Here is a 22325-nt window from a genome sequence, read left to right on the forward strand (position 1 = left end):
AAACAACAGTGCAGTAGGAGAGAGAGAGAGTGAGATCAAGGGAAAAGTTTTTTGGGTTAGTACTGTGCTTTTACCTTTATTAACCTTACTTTAACCACTTTACCACTAGAGGATTTTGCTGTCTTACGTCTGAGCCACTTTTTGCTATTCGGCGCTGTGCGAATTTAACTGACAATTGCGCGGTCATGCGACGCCATACCCAAACGAAATTTACGTCCTTTTTTTTCCCACAAACAGAGCTTTCTTTTGGTCATATTTGATCACCTGTGCGATTTTTACTTTTTGCGCTATAAACAAAAAAAAAGCGACAATTTTGAAAAAATAACAATATTTTTCACATTTTTTTATATGAAATTCCCCCCAAAAAAATGTAAAAATCAAATTTTTTTTAAATTTTTGGCCAATTTGTTTTCTGCTACCTATGTTTGGTAAAAAAAATCACAATAAGCGTATTTTGATTGGTTTGCGCAAAAGTTATTGCGTTTACTATCAAAGGGAAAGATTTCTGTCATTTTTGGTGTTTTTTTTTTAACGCGTAATGGCGGCGATCTGCGATTTTTTTTTTTTTTTTTGCGGGACTGCGACATTGCAGCGGACAGATCGGAGCCTTGACTGACATTTTTGACACTTTTGGGGGTACCAGTGACATTACTGCAGTAATCCGTGCTATATATATGCACTGTTACTGTAAAAATGACACTGGCAGGGAAGGGGTTAATTTTATTGGAGAGGGAGGGGTTAATGTATGCCTAGTGCTTACTAACGTGTGTGGGGGGAGGTGACTGTGTGACACAAGGACAGATCGAGGGTTCAACTATGCTGAACCCTGCAATCTGACCCTGCCTGTCACTTAGGAGATCCGCCCGCTTGTGTTTACACAAGCAGGCGGATCTCCACACAAGATCCCCGACGATCGCCGCTGCTCCTCCCCTGGCCCGACTCCCGCTGTGACTGAATACAGCGGGAGCGAGCCTCCGGCGGCGAGCGCGCGCCGCCGAGAAAGGGGAGTGTCTGACAATGTAGGTCTACGTCGTCAGACGATAACGAACCACTTTGCCGCAGTAGAGCTCTAGTGAGCAGACGGCAAGTGGTTAAATTACACATACTCACAATTTCACGCACTCAGCAAGGGGTTTCACTTACCACAAAACTGCACCTGCCTCCACTCTCTCAAACTCTCATAACCTCTCCGTTGGACTGGCCAGGCGTTAATCCAGCACAGCCTTAATTCTTCTTGAGCCCCAAAGGACTTCAAAGCCTGCAACTCTTGTGGCTACGGCTTCAGGAACCCATACAGCAGAAGTTAGTATAAGATAGAAGTGAGACATAGCAGCATGTGACATACATAGACAAACAGACAGTTACAAAACGTATATAGACTCTCTCGTCTGGGTTCTTCATGTGCGTTTTAGGCAAGTACCATATCACTATATCCTCCTCAACCCCCAAGCAGTAAAGGCAAAAGCTTAACTTTTTCCTACAGGTAAGACTATAAAAAAGTCTTACTTGTAGGTGCCTTTAAAACGGCCTGAACTTGTGGCGTTTAGTAGATAACACAGCATCAGCATAAGCCATGTACAGTGCTCTCTACAGGCACAGAACACTAAGTGGGCTTTCAATGCGGAAAGCGCTGTGCCGCAATGGCGACTCCCATGCGCATGTGCCAGAGTGACGAAATTGCAGCCCACCATTGAAACAATCAGAGAGTGTGATCCTGGAGGGAAAACCAGGTGAAGATGGAAGCCCCAGGAGTGGTGACAATGTGCCGCTGAAGGTCTACATTTGTAAGGTAACTTTTTTCCATTTTGGAATAAAAGTTTTATTTAAATGAATAAAAGCTGACAAGTTTAGGCACCCTCTCAGTGGTAAAAGATTTGTCTCAGTCTTCTACCTATCTTCTACCTCTTGCTGGACGGTTTGGTCTGTTAAAGGAAGTTGTAAAATAACAGACTTACAGTAGGCCCCGTTCACACTGGGGCGACGCTACTTCCCGGGGCGACCTCACAGGTCGCAGCGCGCTGCTCGCACCGCGACTGCGGAGCGGCCGGCACGGACTTCATAACATTGAAGTCAATGCAGGTCGCTCCAGGTCGCCCCAAAGAAGCTCCGGACCCTTTTTCTAAGTCGGAGCGACTTGTGTCGCTCCTATTAGAACGGGTCCACAGCTTCTCTATGCCAGGCGACCTACGGCGACCTGTCAGGCGACCAGGTCGCCTGACAGGTCGCCCCAGTGTGAACGGGGGCTTACTGATCAGATCAACTGGGGAATATAAAGGGGAACTAAAAGAGAATTTAAAGTGAATGTGTGACAAAGCTATGGACATTCGAGTGTTTGCATGTTCTCAACAAGCAGAATGTGAGCTTTAAAGTAGTTGTAAACTTCAGACATAAAATATGAACAAAGCATACCCCTCTATAGTGTGTACCTGTCTCAATCCAGAGCATTAAATGTCATTTCTGTCTGCTGCCTCATTTCTCATAAGAAAAAAATGGTGACAGGGGAGGCACCTCTAGCTGATTGACAGCCTCAGCTCTGTTCCTGTGTATGTGCGAAGAGGGGAGTGTCCCCTGCCTCCAATCAGCTCTCAGAGCTCTCCTCACTGATGTAAGTTCAGCTCTCCGCCCCCTGCTTTTCAGATCTGAGAGATCCTGTGTAAATTCTGCACTTTCAAAGGCTGTATGGGAGAGATGGTTTTAAATAAACAGGTACAACTTATACTGCCAGATGACTAATTCCTAAGCTTCCACCACTATCCACTCTTCCAAGGCCTTACACACACCATAGAAGAAGGTCAGGGAAGACAGGGCTACTACCACTTCTCCTCATATGATTTGTACCTCCTCGCCTGGGTATTTAGCCCTGTACAGGGCCCTTTAGGTCAGCTCTGTGTAGAACTGCATGTTAGCAGCTCTGGGATGTCCTGATCCCATACCCTGCACTCCTCTGCCCCACCCACAGCTGGCATTTATATGGGTACTAATTTCACCCATTACATCACTACAGGAGGGTTTTCTCTATATGGGGGGGAGCTAACACCTGCTTATAACTTTTCCTTTATTAATTTTATATATGTGTATAGTGTCAACAATTTATGCAGCGCTTTACTTATATATTGTGCATTTACATGAGTTCCTGCCCACAAGGAGCTAACAATCGAAGGTCTCTAACTCACATTCACAAATACAGTACATACTAGGGCTTCCATTGCCCCCCCACTGCAAAATCACTCCGTCTGTGGCTGGCCTTAGTTAGGGTTCAAACCAATGAGACTAGAGCTGCTAGATAGAAGCGCTAACCACTTAGGCAGGCCATAGGTGGTGCGAAGGAAAGAAATTCACAAAATTCCCATATTAACACAGGCAGTGCTGACAGGGGAATCCCTCCTGTTGAGACATTGTTTTCTCCTGGTGGGGGAGAGTGGGGGAAGCTGTCCCCACCAGGAGAAGACGGTGATTATTGCTCGGGGCAATAGCAGCCGCTAGCATAATCGCAAGTGAATCCGACAGGTTGGCTTTACCCAAGTTGGTCGATCAAATTGGTACATTCAGCCTGCCCATACATGGTTTGAATCTGGCTGAACTGGCCGAGATTCGAACAGTCTATGGCCGCCCTTAGCCACTCTTCTGCCCTTACTTTGCCATAATGGCAACAGAGCCATCTGGTGGCAGGCAAGCTAACTGTACCTGCCTGCACTCTTTCTGAGCAGAAACAAGGGATAATGAAGTACTGTACATGTGGAGGAGGAAACAGTGCTCAATCAGTAACCGTGGTGAGAATATCTTAGCTTAGATGTTATGGTTGTCTGAAGAGAGAGTCTATTTTTTAATGTGAACCAGTTTTTTCAGCAATCAGTGAATTTATTATTATTATTATTATACAGGATTTATATAGCGCCAACAGTTTGCGCAGCGCTTTACAATGTAGAGGGGGGACAATACAATTACAATACAGTTCAATACAGTAGGAATAGTAGGGCCCTGCTCATGAAGCTTACAGTCTAAAGGGAAGGGGAGGTGGTACAAAAGGTAATAGCTGCGGGGATGATCTGATGGATGTGACTCAGATACAGTTCTTAGGTGGAGGTGGTATAGGCTTCCCTGAATAAGTGAGTTTTCAGGGATGGCCTAAAGGAGGACAGGGTAGGTACTGCCCAGACATACTGGGGCAGGGAGTTCCAGAGGATTGGAGAGGCTCTGGAGAAGGGCGATGTTGTGGATGACCTTGCATGTTGTGGTTTAGTATTTTGAATTTTATACAATGCGGTAGGGGAAGCCAGTGAAGGGATTGGCAGAGAGGAGCAGCAATCACGGATCATTTAGTAAAGTGTATTAGTCTAGCAGGAGCATTCATAATAGAGTGAAGGAAGGATATATAAAAACAAGTATCCTTTTTCGAAAAAAAGGTTATACTCCCCGCGCCTAGGAGTTGATGTTTATTAAATATAAATATAAATGACCTTTAAATATGTGAAATATGTGTAAAATTATATGTAAGATTATAAAATTATAAAGTAGCAGCAGCAGTAGTATAAAAGTGATAAAATTTAAAGAAATAGTCCTAATATTAGGGCTATCTACAGCGCTTGCTAAAATATAAAAATTATATAAAAAACATAAAACATTATGATAGAATCTGGCAACCTTGGGTTGACAATTTTCTTCCCCCCAATTTTGATAGCTCCCTACTGCTGCCCTGAACCAAACCTGGGGACCCAAAACCCCCACTCCTTATGTACTGGCCCCCCCGGCGATCCTTTTTTCTTCCCCCTCATTCTACCCCTTCCCCTTTTTATCCTTGTCCTCTTGTTACCCCCTTCTCCCTGTCCCCCCCCCCCCCCACGCCCTGCTTCCTTCCGTCTGCATACATATGTTGCAGCTTCTACAACGTCTGAGTTTGTTCTACCTTGTCATTTTAACTACAGTTTACAGGTTACCCGTTCGACTTGTTCCCTCATTCTGGCTTACTGTAGCCTATGTTTTCCCTGTTTGGTAGATACCCGTGAGGATCCTCTCATCCCCCTGCCTCTTCCCACACGATACGGTAGACTTGGGTACTGTTCCCTTTTAGTTTAACAATTGGTTGGTTTTGCCTCCCCACCTAGGCACAGTGTGATCCCTATATGGGGTGCCGGTGGGTTGGTAATGCCAATCACTACTCTCTCGTGACAACCCATTTACCACCCCTTGTCTACTAACCCTCACGATTTGCTGTAGTTACAGTTATTGGTCATGCTCTGTTACCGAGCTTTGTTTACATTACCTTGCATTATTCTGTATGTCAAACGTTGTTACTCACTTGCATTATTTAATAAAATACTTGAAACAGAAAAAAAAAAAAAACATAAAACGTGCAATAATATATATATGTATATCTGTAAACCCACAAATATAAGTGCGAATGTGCAAATAAATTGTGCAAATCAATTTTCCAATATCTACAAGGAAGGATAGCTTGTGTAAGTGTAAGGCAATGAGGAGGGAGTTGCAGTAGTCAGGCAGAAATACCCAAGGAGTGAATAGGTTGTTTCATGTCATTAGTCAAGAAGGGGCAAATTCTGGAAATGTTTCAGAAATGAAGGCGGCAAGACTTAGCCAATGATTGGATGTGGGGGCTCAAGGAGGGGTCAGAGTCTTGGATTACACCCAGCACCCTGGCATGCATAGAGGACCCAGTGGTTGTGCTGTTGATCTCAATGGTAAAGTCATGGGGACGGGATCGGGGGGGGGGAAATAGGAAAGCTCGGTTTTCGAAAGATTGATTTGGTGGTGTAACAATCATACTGATATGTTGCTCAGTAGGTTTGTGATATGTGAGGAGATTCAGGGGGTGAGTTGAGGAGTGGAGAGAGAGATCTGGGTGTCGTCAGCATAGAGGTGGTATTGGAAGCCATTGGAGGTTTTTAACTGGCCTAGGGAAGAGGTATAGGGAGAGAATAGGAGGGGCCCAAGGGTGGAGCCTTGGGGTATCCCAACAGAAAGAGAAAAAGAAAGAAGAGCGGAGGAGATGGTGTTGTTTATAACACTGAAAGTGCGCTGAGATATGTGGCAGGAGAACCATGAAAGAGCAGAATCACGGAGGCCAAGGGAGTGAAGTTTGTTGAGGAGGAGTGGGTGGTCAACTGTATCGAAGGCAGCAGAAAGGTCTAAGAGTATGGGTATGCACTGGCCGTTGCAATGTTTTAGCAGTTATTAGGTCTTGAGTTTTAGTGGGGCAGTTTCGGTGGAATATTGTGGGCGGAAGACGGACTGTAGGGGATCGAGAAGGTTGTTGTCAGTGACGTAGGAGCTAATACGGTTGTGGACAAGGCAAATTAGTAAAAATATCCAGAAACCTTTGCAAGTGTGCTAAGGTTAAAAAAAAAAAAAAAAGTTAACTGAATTTACCACCATGCAAGTGTAGCAGTCTGTAACATGCTGTGTTTAATGTTTTGTCTTGCAGTATAATCTATGAGGTGACCGGGATGTGGCTATTTGGAAAGCAGTTCTGTAAGGTCTGGATCTCATTTGATGTCATGTTCTGTACAGCGTCGATTGTCACCCTTTGCTTCATCAGTCTGGACAGATACTGTTCGGTGGTCACTCCCTACCATTATTCCAAGAGGATGTCACGTCGCAGGTCAGTGCTTTCTTCTAAAATTCAAAGCGCAATGCCAGCATAAAAATACAACACTGTCATTTTTTCAGCTGAACTGGCAAAAAATATGTATAGCTGCTTTGCTATCGCTGTGATTCAGTAAACCCGGAATTGCAAGGAAAGTGACACCAATCATCAGATCCTGCAGCTTTCATTTGCACATCCCTGCATTCTGTAGGGAGGAGAATCATCTCACTGTTAAAGTAGAACTATAGGCCAGACTTTTTTTTGCATTTTAGATAGAGTAAGGGAGGGTTATAACCCCTGTCAGATTTTTCTTCTGCCATCTGTGTCCTATTGTGGAGATTTCCCTTCACTTCCTGTCTCATAGCCAAACAAGAACTGAGAGAAAATCCCTGAAAATTAAGGGAATTCCTTGGGGACCCCCATGTCACCAGAACCAGTGTCCCCATTGGAAGATTTCCCCCTTTTTTTATGGGGACAACCCAAAATTTGGGATTTTTGTTTTACTTTCACTTTCAATGAAAATGGTAAACAGGACACATAGAGAGGGGTGATCTCTTTAACTAGCCCCCAGTGCCTGTATGATGTTAGGGTGACATCATTGTGACATGCAATAGTCCCTTATTGGTGCACAGTATTGATACCGCCACTCTTATGCCCCGTACACACGTACCGATTGTTGGCCGTAAATATTCGGCCGACGACCGATCGGCTGATTGTAGGCTTTTTAGTATGATGCTTCCGACAGCCGACAGCGCATTTTCGGCCGAACAGAATCTGTCGTGCAAGCATTAAAATTTTTGTTGGCCAACACCAGAACGGCCGATTGTTCGCCAGTCAGTACGGAATTCGGCCGACAATCAGCAGATTTGCAAGACTGGGCATGCTCAGAGAAGAAAAAACACAGGGAAAGTTAACCATCACATGACATCACTTCTGCAGTCGGCGGACAAAATTCGTGTGCAGTCTTTTGCACTTTTCAGCGGAACAGGACAGCCCTGGACAAAAGATGGCCGATCGGTCGGCCGACGAACGGTACGTGTGTACGAGGCATTATTCTAACATCTGACTTGCAGGTGATTAGGGGAGAGTTAAAGCATATCTAAAGCCAAAACCCTTGTCACGTTTTTACTGCTGCCAATGTCCCCATCTAGGAAGATTCACCTGTTTATCCCGGAGACCATTGTTACTGGGAAAGGAAGTTATCCAAATTTAAAAATGTTATAGTTGAAACAATAATAGGAACTGAGGGATGATTGACTCGCAGGGGTGGGTTTACTAAAGTGCATTTTGCAAATGCTCCAGAGCTTAGTCAATGAGATGAAGCTTCACTTTGCAGAGAATACCCAATCACATGCAAGGCATATTAAAAAAACAGCATTTTTGATTGGATAATGGAAGTCATCAGAGCCCGCCCACATTTTCTAAGCTCTGGGAGCAACTGGACTTGCACTTGCCTTTAGTAAATCCACCCCCAATGTCAAAGATGGAATTTCCCATTACTTTGTAAAGATTTCTTCTCACTTTGCCTCGCTTTGAATTACTCTACTGTTCCCAGTAGGGTAATACAAAAAATAAAAAGTTTTAGCTTTAGATATACTATAAGATAGATTTATTATTGTATATATTAGAAGCATTATTCGCATTTATAGGTGTAATGTAGGTGTCATGTACCTAGGTCATCACTATACAGGGAGCAGTACAATAAAAGGGTTTCACTCAGTGCTGGGACAAGGTCATCTGAGCACTAATCTGCAAGCTTACCCCCTAAGCATAAATTCCCTCTCCTCCCACTATAAATCTATCCCCCCCCCCCCCCGCTGAAATCCCCCCTCTCAGCACAAGTCCCCCCCCAAAAAAAAAATCACTCCTCCTAGCACAAATCCTCTACCTCAATTTTCCCCTTCTAATACTCCCTACTGCCCCCCAAAATACCCCTTCTAACACAAACCCCCCCCCATTCTCCTTGTGGTGCCCCTCCACTTCACATGATACCATAGCGCCCTGGGCAGCCATCCCTCCTACCCACCCCTGGTCCTGGCCCTGGTTTTAGTGTACGCACTCAGGCAATAGTAAGACCTACACTACGCACAGAATCATTAACAGTAAGATACCATCAAGGCAATTCAATGCAGCACTTAGGGCAGTTTTTTGTCAGTAGTTCCCTTAGGCTGCAGTGCAAATTACTTTACTCCTTTACTGATGGGCTCTGATATGCGGCACTGTTAGGCGGCACTGTTAGGCGGCACTGGTGGGGCTGCACTGATCATCAGGTCACTGTTGATCAATGCCCTGACTGTCAGGGCAGATGTCTCCTGTGTGAATTTGCCGGTTTTCTGCTCTCCTCTCCTCTCCTCACATCAGCGTGAGGGGGAGGATTACCAATAACCGGCAAATCCTGTTTACATCCATGATCAGCTGTGATTGGACACAGCTGATCGTGTGGTAAAGGGCCACCATGATTGGCTCTTTAGCCCAATCTGTGATCATCTGCATCCGAAGACTCAGCGATCACTGCTAATGCGTGCCGCAGGGGGGTGGCGCAGGCAGCGTAGGCACGTGAGGATGTCATATGACGGCCTCCCGGCAAAGTGCGGCCATGCTGTAGCCGTCAATCAGCTATAGCGCATTCGTGAAGGAGTTCAGGGTTCTAAGAGGTCGTCAATATATGCCCTCCTGGTAATATGCGACTGTGCTTTAGCTGTCATTCAGCTATAGCACAGTCGGCAAGAGGTGAAAGTCCCATAGCTTGGGACCATGAGACAGCTTCAGATTCATTTAAAGTCTCATAGCTGGGGATCATGAGATAGCTTTGGGAATAGCCAAAAACCTTGCCGCTGCGAACCATGAGGCAAATGATTTTAGGGTGTTGTACAGTTGCAGGGAGTCAGTCAGGAACTTTTACTCACAATTCCCAAAATGACTACATCTGCAGACTCGATCCCCTGGTAGAGAGGTCCAGTACTCAGATTAAGGATAATCCCGAGCCTCCAGCCCAGCAACAGCCAAGGCCCAGCAGAACAGCAACTCAGTCCAAAAGTGTCTCAGGGGAAAGCAGCTCCCTCAAGCTCACAGAATGATCCCTGACGGGGAAAAGAACAGTCTCTTCTGGGCTTCAGGCTATTTACCACCTTTCTAACCACCTTCTAGGCACATTTTTCCCAGAGATTCGCCAGGGCATAGTAAATGCTTAGGCCAGTCACTTGAATTTTTGCACCCTAACCTCTAGAAGCTTCTCTCAGAGACAGAGTTAAACAATCAAATCCGCAACCTGTAAAACCATGAGCAGACCAAAGCAACTGATCACTGCTCTTCTGCATACAAAGTGAACCAGTCAAACTAGATTTACCTAGCATCCTATAAAAAGTGGGTGCTACATCGGCATTATTGGGTCCTGCAGCAGTGATAAATTAAAGCAACAGCAGTTTTTTGTCAGTGCCTTGACTAGCAAGTTTATATAGGTGCTATCCTCAAGTGTGCTCAAACCTTTGCCCATCTAGTACATATCTGGTACAGCAGCTGTACCAAATTAATGTTTTGTTGGTGCATGTACTGGCATTATTATTTGTGCTTAGTATGAAAGCTTCCTTAATATGTGTTGCAGAGTGTGATCACTGGGTGCAGCGGAGTCCATTCAGATCAGACATTGGGGAGTGAACAGGAACTGGCTTCTTTATTGGAACATAACACAGAAATCAAGCATGTCACCTCATTGTAATAAGAACAACAGACAGGAAGAGATAACCAACAAGTTCAGTACAGTGTACAGGATATTACAACACATCATAGATAATGCATAGCATATCACTGAGCATTAGCGACACCTAGTGTCCTATTTGTGAACTGCAGTTAATTTGCTAAGCTGAAAGCTGTTGTATCTCCAACAATATGAACCTTAGTAGAGCCTTGCAGAAGAATAACAGAAGAGGCACACATGTTTGACTGTAGATCACTTTTATACATTTGTTCTTTCTTTATGTGCTCTTCTTTTCTCTTTTTGCTTCTTGCGCTCTCTCTCCTTATCTCGCTCTAAATATTTTAGTGCTGGGCTTTTTCAGTTTCTTTGGAATCCTTACCATTAACTGGTATTCTGAATATGAAATGATCCATACAAACATACTGTACAAGTGGTATCCAGGTAATGGCCCTTACATTGTAACTATGGGCATACAAGAGTGCACTTTTGTATACTTCTTCCTCTTAGATACAGCTGCATTATACAATTTTGTATTCCCATTGTTTGTTGAGTTCCTGGTAGATAATTTCATATAAGTGTTGGAAGTATGGGGATAAGATCTTTCTGGACACATACTGCGGAGCTTAGCTGCTCATATTTTATAATTTGCCTTCTTTATAAAAGCTGTGTCTCTATCTATTTTTAGCACTGATGAGGGCTAAAAAGACTAGAAAATAAAAAAATTAATTAGTAGCTGTATCCTTATATACTGTAGATTTGTGGTTCTGGATGCACAATTGGCAATAGAATTTGAAAATGATAGATCTTTTTTCATTCCAAGCATCCACTTTACACCATAAAAAATGGCAAAGAGGACAGGAGTGGTTTCTTCAGTGTTCATCCATCTCCTGCTCCAGTTATTCATACTGCATTAGCCCAGGCTCTGACGTGTTCAGGTTCCGTGTACTGGGGAAGGTTTTAGGCTGGCCAGGACACTTTTAGTAGACCGATCAGTAGCTGATGTTGGGAAATTGCTAGTCTTGAGAGTGCGACTTCAGACAACGTAGAACTGGCTGCAGAGACATAAGAGGATAGGCAGGGGCCATTATAAACTTGAAAGAACCTTGTCCTAATAACATGCTGTCATAGAAATAATACACTGTCATAGGGGACATCACAGTTCAAGGTGTCACTCATAGCGATGTAATATATGTCTTTAATAGCACTCAGACATAATAGATACAGTAATAGATAATTAGACAGTTGCCTGTTATAACATTTGAATCTAAAAGCCAGTGGAGAAGTATGTGGTCAGCAATCCATTAGGCTCCACACAGCGAAGTGTGTACAATGGTAAAGAGGGGGTACCTAAAATACTTTTTTCCATCTTCACCTTAGGTAAAAAATGTTGAACTAGAGATTAGGTTTGAAGGCCACATCCTCATCGATTTTAGGCAAACCCTGCATATTTGAGGTTCACTGCTCCATCCTATAAATGCAAGAATTTTAAATTCATAAACAATCCATAAAGTTCAGGAAATAAAGTGCTTCAGTGCAAAAAAAGTTCATATAAACATGTAGCACTGTCCCAGCGGGGCTTGCTGTGTGATGACTTCTTGGGCCTTCCTCTGGTTACCTGCAGACAGTTGCTGGGGGTTTTTCACTTATCCCTCCTTACACCCCTTTGCTTGTTACTCAATAAACAGTCCAGGGTATTTGTTTTTTTTGCATTTATTATTTAACTTGGATGGGAGAAGGGAATAGTGGGATACTCCAACTGAGCTATTCACAGTAGATAAGGACAACTCTCACTTGGCCTCACCAGATTACTTCTGGAAGCAGACACGCTGCTTTAACCATACTGCCACTTGTATGGAAGAATTAAGTCTTCTTGCTCTCTCTAGCAGCAGACTTGATGCAACTACATTATCTTCAGGACATTCTCTAGCATCCCCTTTACTGACACCTGTTCGCTGACTCTTCTAGTTGAAGGGATTTCCCTCACAGGACAGGCCCCATGACACAGATCTGTACTCACAGTAGGAAGAATTAGATCCTTCCTGGTGTCTCCTTTCCAGTCAGCTCTGCAGGACCTCTCCAGGTTCTCCAAGGGTTCAGCTTCTCTCTGGCTCTCTGACCGTCAGGTCAACTACCCAAGGCCACATGGCAGCTTCTACAGAGGAGGGGCAGCCTCCCCCCCTTCCAGGACCCCGCTCTCTAGTCGAAGACCCCGAGCACATGTGCCCTTGGCATTTATACAGTCACCCAGCATGCATTGAGGCACTTTTATCTGCCAATGGCCAGGGCTGTAACAATGCATGTGCCCTCACTTGTCAGGTTTCCTCCCACTGTCCAATATGCCTCCCTATTAGACCAGTGTGAAACATTCAGACAAGCTAAGCAGCACCTGAGCACCATGAGCAGACCCTATCAATAGATCCTGCTCCCTGGTAGGCAGAGAGCAATATAAATGTACCTGAAAATCTTCCTGGTAAGCAGAAAGACCCAAAAACTATACACTCTTCTAGCACCTACCTAGGTGGGTGTTTCAAACATTTAAGTCTTAACAAATTGCAGTGCTCCAAAAGTTGATGAAGAAGGATTCTTTAAACCCAGACAGTGCACACCCTATTCACTAGCCTCTTACCAGTTTACCAGCTATTAAGACCCCAGGATGGAGGTCAGGCTGAGTCTTATCCCAATATCCCAATGGGATGGATGGATGGATGCCAGGATTCCAAAATGGACAAAACCAAGCAAACAGAATAATCCACAATCAGCCACTGGGACCCAAGGTGGAAATATAACTGCGCCTAAACCCAATATCCCTATGGAACAGATGGATGCCAAGAGCAAGGGTTCCAAGATGGATAGATCATGCAGTGAAAAACGGTCCAGCAGTGTACTCTATTTGAAGGGGAAAAAGAGGAGAAACTCATAGTGTAGCATTAAAAGTTCACATTTTTTATAAAGGTTAAAACTACTTACAACAAGCAGGAGAAAACTAACATGATATACAGTTCAACACATGCAGCATCCTGGCGGGCATGATGGCATCACTGCTGTAGCTCCTCCCAGGGAGGCAGTCCATAATGTACTTCCTGTCTATTTAACATACAGTAGGTCAACTGGCATAGAAGGTACAATAGGGGGGCTTTTGGATAAGGCAGCCCCCTCATTAAAAAGGGTGATGTCACAACAGCTACTGTATATACTGACAAGGTGCTTTAGCGGTGATAGGGAAATTGTAGAAAGTGCTGCTGAGAAACTGCATAGGAAAGGATTAATTTGGGGCTTAGGAACAGACAGTAGATGTAAACCCTTAAGCTGGCTATACATTATAACATTTATTTTTTTTAATTTCCCTCTAAATTTACCTTCAACTATGTTTTGCAATACAAATTGAAGGGCTTAGGTTTGGTCTGATATTATATGGTTTTGGTAATTCTAAAGGAGAATTGTACAAGAAAAGTGTATAATTCATGGCCAGTCTTAGGCTATATTGACAGGGGCAATTAGCAAACCCTGCAAATTCCAGCAGTAAGGGCTCTTTCACACACTCCGTCCGTTGGACGGAGTCCGTTTTTCTCAGCGGGGGATCGAGCCGCCAATCCCCCGCTGAGCAGCAGGAGGACAGCTGTGTCTCCGTGCTGTGTGCGGAGACATAGCTGACAGTTCCCCATGCATCTCTATGGGGGAAATCGGATGTCAACAGACCGTCAGTCCGTTCTCATCCGATCCCATCCGATCCGATCCGCTGGACGGATGGAAAATAGGGTTTCCATCCGTCCAGATTTGACGGATCGGATCGGGTCGGATGTCAGCGGACATGTGTCCGCTGCCATCCGATGCCCCATAGGAATGCATGGGGGGACCGTTCAGATCCGCCAAAAAAACGGACAGGCGGATCTGAACGGTCCGCCTGTGTGAAAGAGGCCTAAGAATCTGCAGATTTCTGCGGCTGGAATGACAGGCGAGTTCAAAGTGCTGCAGCCTCTCAGCCTGTACAATGCAATGCCACAGCTATCCGTGCCAGTTTGCACAGTCAGTAATTACCTGCAGTTAGTGACAGGTGATCCTGGTTGGATACTCTCTGTGAGCTTCCAGCCACTTTCACCGTAATCACTGGCTGTGGCCATTGTCAGCCGGTCATTGCAATGTAGGGGCTGAGCGGCTGCAGCTCTTTGCATTCACCTGTCATTCCATCTGCTGAACTCTACAGATTCTTGGCATGGAATTTACAGGATATGCTATGTGTTTGTGTGAATGAAACCATTAATTACAAATAGCAGTGTGCAAGAGTTACGTCTGCCTATCATCGCATTCTATGAGCTGAGCGGCCACAGCGGTCTATGACTGTTTGCATATCAGGCAAATACCTGCAGTTAGGGACAGATGATGGTGGCTGGATACAGTCTTTTTGCACCCAGCCACGATCAGTACGCGTAATCACTGGCTTTGCGCACGGTAACACACGCCTGTCATTTCAGCCACAGGCATCTGCAGACTCTTGCCTCAGGAATTTGCAGAGTGTGTTCTAAATTCACACACTTGCCGACCGCCGTAAGTACACTTACTGCGGCGGTCAGCCCCTCCTGGGCAAAGGAAAAGGAATTGGCAGCACTCCGGGTTGAGTCAAAATCCAGATTTATTGACTGGACATCCAAATAATGACAATCGTGACAAGGTAGACGCGTTTCACACACTGACTGTGTGCTTAATCATTGATAATGATTAAGCACACAGTCAGTGTGTGAAACGCGTCTACCTTGTCACGATTGTCATTATTTGGATGTCCAGTCAATAAATCTGGATTTTGACTCAACCCGGAATGCTGCCAATTCCTTTTCCTTTATCAAGTTTTCACGGAGGCGAGCCGGGGCATGCACCTGTGTGAGTCATCAGGCAATTACACGACCTTAAGCAGTGAGTCCTTGTCTGTTCCCTCCTGGGCAAAGTGACATATATATATGTCACTCGCCCGCGAGCCAATAGGGGGTGAGCTCGTTCCCTGACAAGTCCGCACGTGTGACCGGCAGACCCGATGTCCGCCGGTCACTCGCGATCGTCCACTGCAGAGGGAGAAAGGCAGGCGGCTAATGTAAACAAAGCCGCCTGTCATTCTCCCTGGTGTAACTGCAGAGACTACACGATCCTGCTATGTAGGATCGTATGTCTCTGTGGTTACATGAAAAGCCACACCCCTTTATAGTTAGAAGCACGCCCCTAGGGACACATTTAACCCCTGCATCTCCAATAAAGTTAACCCCTTCCCTGCCAGTGTCATTTTTACAGTAACAGTGCATATGTATAGCCCTGATTACTGTAGTAATGTCACTGGTACTCCCAAAAGTGTCAAAAATGTCAGTCAAGGATCCGATCTGTCCGCCGCAATGTCGCAGTCCCGCAAAAAAAAATCGCAGATCGCCGCCATTACTCGTTAAAAAAAAACAATAAAAATGACAAAAATCTTTCCCTTTGTTAGTAAACGCAATAACTTTTGCGCAAACCAATCGAAATACGCTTATTGCGATTTTTTTTTTAGCAAAAATATGTAGCAGAAAACAAATTGGCCTAAAAAGTTAAAAAAAAATTTGATTTTTACTTTTTTTTGGGGAATTTCATATAAAAAAAATGTGAAAAATATTGTTATTTTTTCAAAATTGTCCCTCTTTTTTTGTTTATAGCGCAAAAAGTAAAAATCGCACAGGTGATCAAATACCACCAAAAGAAAGCTCGGTTTGTGGGGAAAAAAGGACGTCAATTTCATTTGGGTACAGCACCGCACGACCGCGTAATTGTCCATTAAAGTCACACAGTGCCGAATCGCAAAATACCCCCTGGTCTTTGAGCAGCCAAATCCTCCGGGGCTTAAGTGGTTAAGGGGGAAAACCTTCCGGTCCAGAAGTGGTTAAAGTAGGCCTTCGAGGCTGTCTGTTCATGGACCTCAACCCTGACTCCTGTTCTGGGCCCTATATTATCTGCTCAAAATTTCATGTGCCATCTGTTGTTTCCTGCTATTCATCTGAATGCTGTTCAGGCTACTTGGCAAGCAGCAGGTGTATGAAAATATCTCATAGTCATTCATTGAGTCATTTAGAATAATACCAGTCTACGTAATTAGAACCACTTCATTTAACTGGCATAAACAACAGATTTCCTTGTCCTCAGCGTCTCATTAGAAACCAAGGCTTGTTTCTACTTTAGTCTGTGAATGTATCAATATTGGGTTACATAGTAAAATGGACGTATATAGAAAATCTTACCAGGATGATCAGACTTCATATAGATTAGATAATCAGAGTAAATAATCAAACATGGAGTTATCAGCACATCTGCTAACTGAAGAGGTTGCTCAGTGCTTCTATCACAAGAATAAATGGAGGAACATGGAGGGACAGCTACTCCTTCATATAATGGCCAGCTGTATTAAAGTCAGATGCATTGTAATAGCTACACAACATTACCGAAAGAGAAAAAAATTACTTTTTAAGCCCCGGAAGATTTTACCCCCTTCCTGACCAGGGCCTATTTTGTGATTCGGCACTGCGTGATTTTAACGGATAATTGCGCGGTCGTGCGACGCTGTACCTAAACAAATTTGACGTCCTTTTTTCTCCACAAACAGAGCTTTCTTTTGGTGGTATTTGATCACCTGTGCGATTTTTTGATCATGCGCTATAAACAAAAATAGAGTGACAATTTTACAAAAATAACAATATTTTTCAAATTTTTTTATATGAAATTCCCCCCCAAAAAAATGTAAAAATCAAAGTTTTTTAACATTTTCGGCCAATTTGTTTTATGCTACATATGTTTGGTAAAAAAAATCGCAAAAAGCGTATTTTGATTGGTTTGCGCAAAAGTTATCGCGTTTACTAACAAAGGGAAAGATCTTTGTCATTTTTGTTGGTTTTATATAACGCATACTGGCAGCGATCTGCGATTTTTTTGCGGTACTGCGACATTGCGGCAGACAGATCGGACCCTTGACTGACATTTTTGACTCTTCTGGGGTTACCAGTGACATTTCTACAGTAATCAGTGCTATACATATGCACTGTTACTGTAAAAATACACTGGCAGTGAAGGGGTTAACTTTATTTGAGAGGGAGGGGCTGTGTGTGTCCCTAGGGGCGTGATTCTAACTGTGATTGGCTGTGGCTTGAGCTGTAGGAACAATGATCAAAGGACCTACATAGTAGAACCGTATAATCATTGTTTCTACACAGGGGAGAATGACAGGCGGCTTGTTTACACAAGCCGCCTGCCTTTCTCCCTTTCCCCCAACGATCGCCGAGTGACCGGCGGACATCGGGTCCGCCGGTCACAAGCGCGGGGGGGTCCGTGACCGCGCGGGAGCGCGCCTTCGGCGGGGCGCGCTCGCTCCCCAGAGCCTCACAGGCTAGCGACGTAGACCTACGTCGCTCTGCCTGTGAGGAGCTGATTGCCGCAGTAAATATACTGTGAGCAGTCGGCAAGCGGTTAATAGCCACTTCCAGAGGTGGAACTACCAGGGTCACAAAAGTGGTATTTGCGACCAGGCCCTGGCGTTCTGCCACTGTGGGAGGGCCCCAAAATGGCAGGAAGTGGGCCTCGGCAGAACATGTGAAAAGGTCCCACTGTGGGACTAGAAGGCTCAGGTCACACTGCTGTGACCTCAAAGTCATGGGACTTGTGATTTTCTTGCGACTTTTGAGATTTACTATAGCAATCTATGGCAATCAAATCTCAACAAAGTCATAGAAATTTTTTTTTTTTTAGTCACCGTGGCTTGAGCTGCATTGATTAACCACTTCTGGACCGGAAGGATTTGCCCCCTTAGCCACTTCAGCCCCTGGAAGATTTTACCCCCTTCCTGACCAAGCCCTTTTTTGAAATTTCTGCACTGCGTTACTTTAACGGACAATTGCGCGGTCGTGTACCCAAACGAAATTGACGTCCTTTTTTCCCCACAAATAGAGCTTTCTTTTGGTGGTATTTGATCACCTCTGCGATTTTTATTTTTTGTGCTATAAACAAAAAAAGAGCAACAATTTTGAAAAAAAACAATATTTTTCACATACTGCTATATGACATTCCCAAAAAAAAAGTTTAAAAATCAAAATATTTTAACATTTTAGGCCAATTTGTTTTCTGCTACATATTTTTGGTAAAAAAAAAAAAAAAAAATCGCAATAAGCGTATTTTGATTGGTTTGTGCAAAAGCTATTGCGTCTACTAACTACGGGAAAGATTTATGTCATTTTTATTGTTTTTTTATGGCGGCGATCTGCGTTTTTTTGCGGGACTGCAACATTGCGGCGGACAGATCGGACCCCTGACTGACATTTTTGACACTTTTGGGGGTACCAGTGACATTACTACAGTAATCAGTAGGGGGCGGGATCGCGCCGCCAGTGGTGCACGCTCACCCCCTATACTCCCCAGAGCGACTGTCTAGTGGTCCCCAGGAGCGCTCCCTGCGGCAGGTGGTCGGCAAGTGGATAAGAAGGCATCCATAGAAATTAGTGTGTTATGACTTGTCATGCGACTTTATGGGGGAGATTTACTAAAACTGGTGCACACAGAATCTGGTGCAGCTGTGCATAGTAACCAATCAGCTTCCAGGTTTTGTTGCCAAAGCTTAATTGAATGCACTGAAGTTAGCAGCTGATTGGTTACTCTGCACAGCCGCACCAGATTCTGTGTGCACCAGTTTCAGGAAAACCTCCCCCGCAAGTCGCATGATAAGCCACAGCAGTGTGAACCAAGGCTTATAAAGGGCCCTGGGATCAGCAGGAAGGGCTCGCAGAGAAGGTCCCTGGGACTGAAGGAAAGGGTCCCTGTGGTCAGAGGGGCCCTTCATGGTTTCTTGCACTGGGGCCCTAATGGTTCTAGATACGCCTTTAGCCACATATTTGACATTTTTTCTTGCAGCCTCAGCCTCTGTCACAGTCCTCTACTAAAGCTGTTAGCTTTGCCTAGTGTATGTATAGAGCCTTTTTAGTGGGTGCAAATCTGAAAGAACAGGATCAAATCTGAAGGATCAGATGGTGAAAGATGATCATCTGTGTCACTGCCTTGATGCTCAAATTAGAGTATTTTGGTGTATAATAGGGCAAATAAGGTAAGAAGAGGGTCTAAACTGATTAGGGGATTGGAGGACCTTAATTATGAAGAGCGTCTGCAATCGCTTGATTTTTTCTCCCTGGAGAAGAGACGCCTGAGAGGGGACATGATAGCAATTTATAAATATCTCAATGGGGATCTCGGCATAGAAAAACAGCTATTCAGTCAAAGGGATTGCATGAGGACTCAAAGGCATACAATGCGATTAGAGGAGAAGCGTTTTAACCTCAGGCAACATGGGGGGTTCTTTACTGTTAGGGCTACAAGATTGTGGAATTCTCTACCACAAGAGGTGGTTTCTGCGGGTAGTATGGTGGCTTTCAAAAGACTCTTAGACTTACATCTCAAGGATCAGAACATTCAGGGCTATGTGAGATGATTACAGCCACACACACCTACACAGGTTGAACTGGATGGACTATTGTCTTTATTCAACCGCACCTACTATGTACAGTAACTATGTAACAATATTTTAAATCTCATTATTTGGGATTTTGGAGGCAATCCAGACAAATTTATATAAAAACAGGTATTTTATTCAAAGCATTTTTGTTAAAATAAAAAACTGTTATAAAGTCGAGGGTCTTACAGCTGACCTATAAAGGGGACATGGAGGTAAAAACAATCTCCAGGCAAATCTATAGAATAACACTGAATTATGCATTTCTCATAAATGAGCTAGTGTTGATGCTCTTAAAGGGTAACTCCACTTTCATTTGAAAAAAAAAAATAGCAAATAAAAAAAGAAATAATATAGCATATACAGTTGCTACACAAGTCATATTGTAATTGATTGTTATTAAAAATTACCTTTTTAATCTGCTGCTCTGTAATTTTCTGTAAAGTGCATTGCAATATGGCTACCTGGAGGTGTTCAGTATGCAGAATGTGTACAGAACGCCCCCCAGAAACCTCTTTCCTGCTTGTGTGATTGGCTCACTGATTTTCCCAGAAGTCTGCACTGATACAAGTCAGGTTTCTGGCATCCCCTGCAACAAAAAGGTCACTTTTGGTGAGATACTCCCAATAGGAACACGTCTAAAGGGATGCAGGCCCAGCAGCTTCCTCATTAGAGCCCTGCAGCTGCCACAGCTGATAGCTAATTATGAAACCACTCCCATTTGACCCACTCAGCACAGAGGAACAAACAGGGATTTCATCTGCAACAGAGTTTGTTAAAGCGGAGTTCCGGGCACAAAATCGACCTAATCGATTTTGTGCCCATCCGCTAGTTAGGATTATTTTTTTTTTTTTACTTACCTTGTAATTGTAGAAAGAAATACTCACTTTTTGTCACTTCCTCCCTCTGTGGCCGCGGCCCGCGCCGTCTCTTCCAGTTTGCAATGATTCCTGTGAGCTGAACGCCATCGCTCCCAGGAATCAATGCGACGGCACCGGCCCCGCTCGTCACTTCCGGTGCGACGCCGCATTCCCTGCTAAACAGCTTCTGGGCATGCCCAGAAGCTGTGTAGGAATGCGGCGCCGCGCCGGAAGTGACGAGCGGGGCCGGTGAAGGCGCATTCTGGGAGAAGAAGACACGGAAGAGGACGCAGAAGAGGATTGCGCTGGCTTCAGCTGCCCACAACAGAGATGGCAACGCTGTGGAAGAAATTTTATAAGTGAGTATTTCTTCTTGCAGGTAAGTGCGAACCGGGACAGATCAGAGGCTATCCATTGTGGAATGTACTAGCCCTGACTGTCCCGGGGGTATGTTCATTGAAAAAATGTTTTTGTGCTCGGAATTCCGCTTTAAAATCCTTGTAATGTACAGAGATCACCCAGAGGGGAATGTTTTTTCTCAATAAAAGTGGGGTTACGCTTTCAATCTGTAATATTAAATTGCAACATACTAAGTTGAAATCAGGCTTGCAATGGTATTGCCTGCCCTGTAGGCTGATAAAAAAAAAAGGGAAGGGTATTACAGGAAAGAGAGAGCCCAGGAAAGACATCATCAGGGTAGTGATGTTCATTAGTAATCCTTAGAGCAGGTATTAGGTGGGGCAGTGACATAAAGTGTAAAGTCAAGTAAATGTCCCCTGCGCTCAAATGGTGCATGTAGGCCGAAGAGGCATTGGCTGTATTGTTAGTATCTGAAGTCTTGCTGCCCTCTCAGGATGATGGGTATCCACACAAACTGAAAGTAAAGAACAAGAGAAGGGCGCACCGACTTAGTGCAATACCATAAAGTATTTATTGACAAATTGTTAAAAACACATCATACATTCTACTCACAAAAGTACGCTATGTGCAAGCAAAAAAGAGAGTTCTTTCAGCTGTCCAGAGACCACAGCACTGTGATGCTTAGTTCAGACAGGCAAACTTAAAGGTGTCCATAGGGCCAGGGCTGCTGTTAGAAATTGCGGGGCCCCGTACAGACTACCTGGCAGGGCCCCCCCAAGAAAATATTAAAGATATATTTAGCTAAAATTACAACAAAATCACTATTAGAAGACACAAATATAACATTACTCGCATAATTCCTGTTAATCTAAAAAAAAAAAAACTATGTTAACCACTTAAGCCCCGGAAGATTTTACCCCCATTCCGACCAGGGGGTATTTTGCGATTCGGCACTGCGTGACTTTAATGGACAATTGCGCGGTCGTGCGACGCTGTACCTAAACGAATTTGGCGTCCTTTTTTTCCCACAAACAGAGCTTTCTTTTGGTGGTATTTGATCACCTGTGCGATTTTTTGATCACGCGCTATAAACAAAAAAAGAGCGTCAATTTTGCAAAAATAGCAATATTTTTCACATTTTTTTATATGAAATTCCCCAAAAAAAAAATTTAAAAATCAAAATTTTTTTACTTTTTCGGCCAATTTGTTTTATGCTACCTATGTTTGGTAAAAAAAATCGCAAAAAGCGTATTTTGATTGGTTTGCGCAAAAGTTATCGCGTTTACTAACAAAGGGAAAGATTTCTGTCATTTTTGTTGT

At 44.1% G+C, this 22325-nt stretch overlaps 1 protein-coding gene across 1 annotated transcript in view; it reads left to right on the plus strand.

The window, feature by feature from the left end:
- LOC309555255 (histamine H2 receptor-like) overlaps window positions 1-22325 on the plus strand; it is a gene marked incomplete at both ends in the record, with an annotated part of 196856 nt that overhangs the window by 172186 nt on the left and 2345 nt on the right. The window contains one exon of the mRNA XM_082257156.1: window positions 6440-6616. Within this exon, the coding sequence (XP_082113282.1) occupies window positions 6440-6616 (177 nt within the window). The remainder of the gene's footprint in view (window positions 1-6439; window positions 6617-22325) is intronic.

The sequence above is a fragment of the Pelophylax lessonae genome, assembly GCF_965119305.1.
Source record: "Pelophylax lessonae genome assembly, chromosome: 1".
Taxonomy (NCBI): Eukaryota; Metazoa; Chordata; class Amphibia; order Anura; family Ranidae; genus Pelophylax; species Pelophylax lessonae.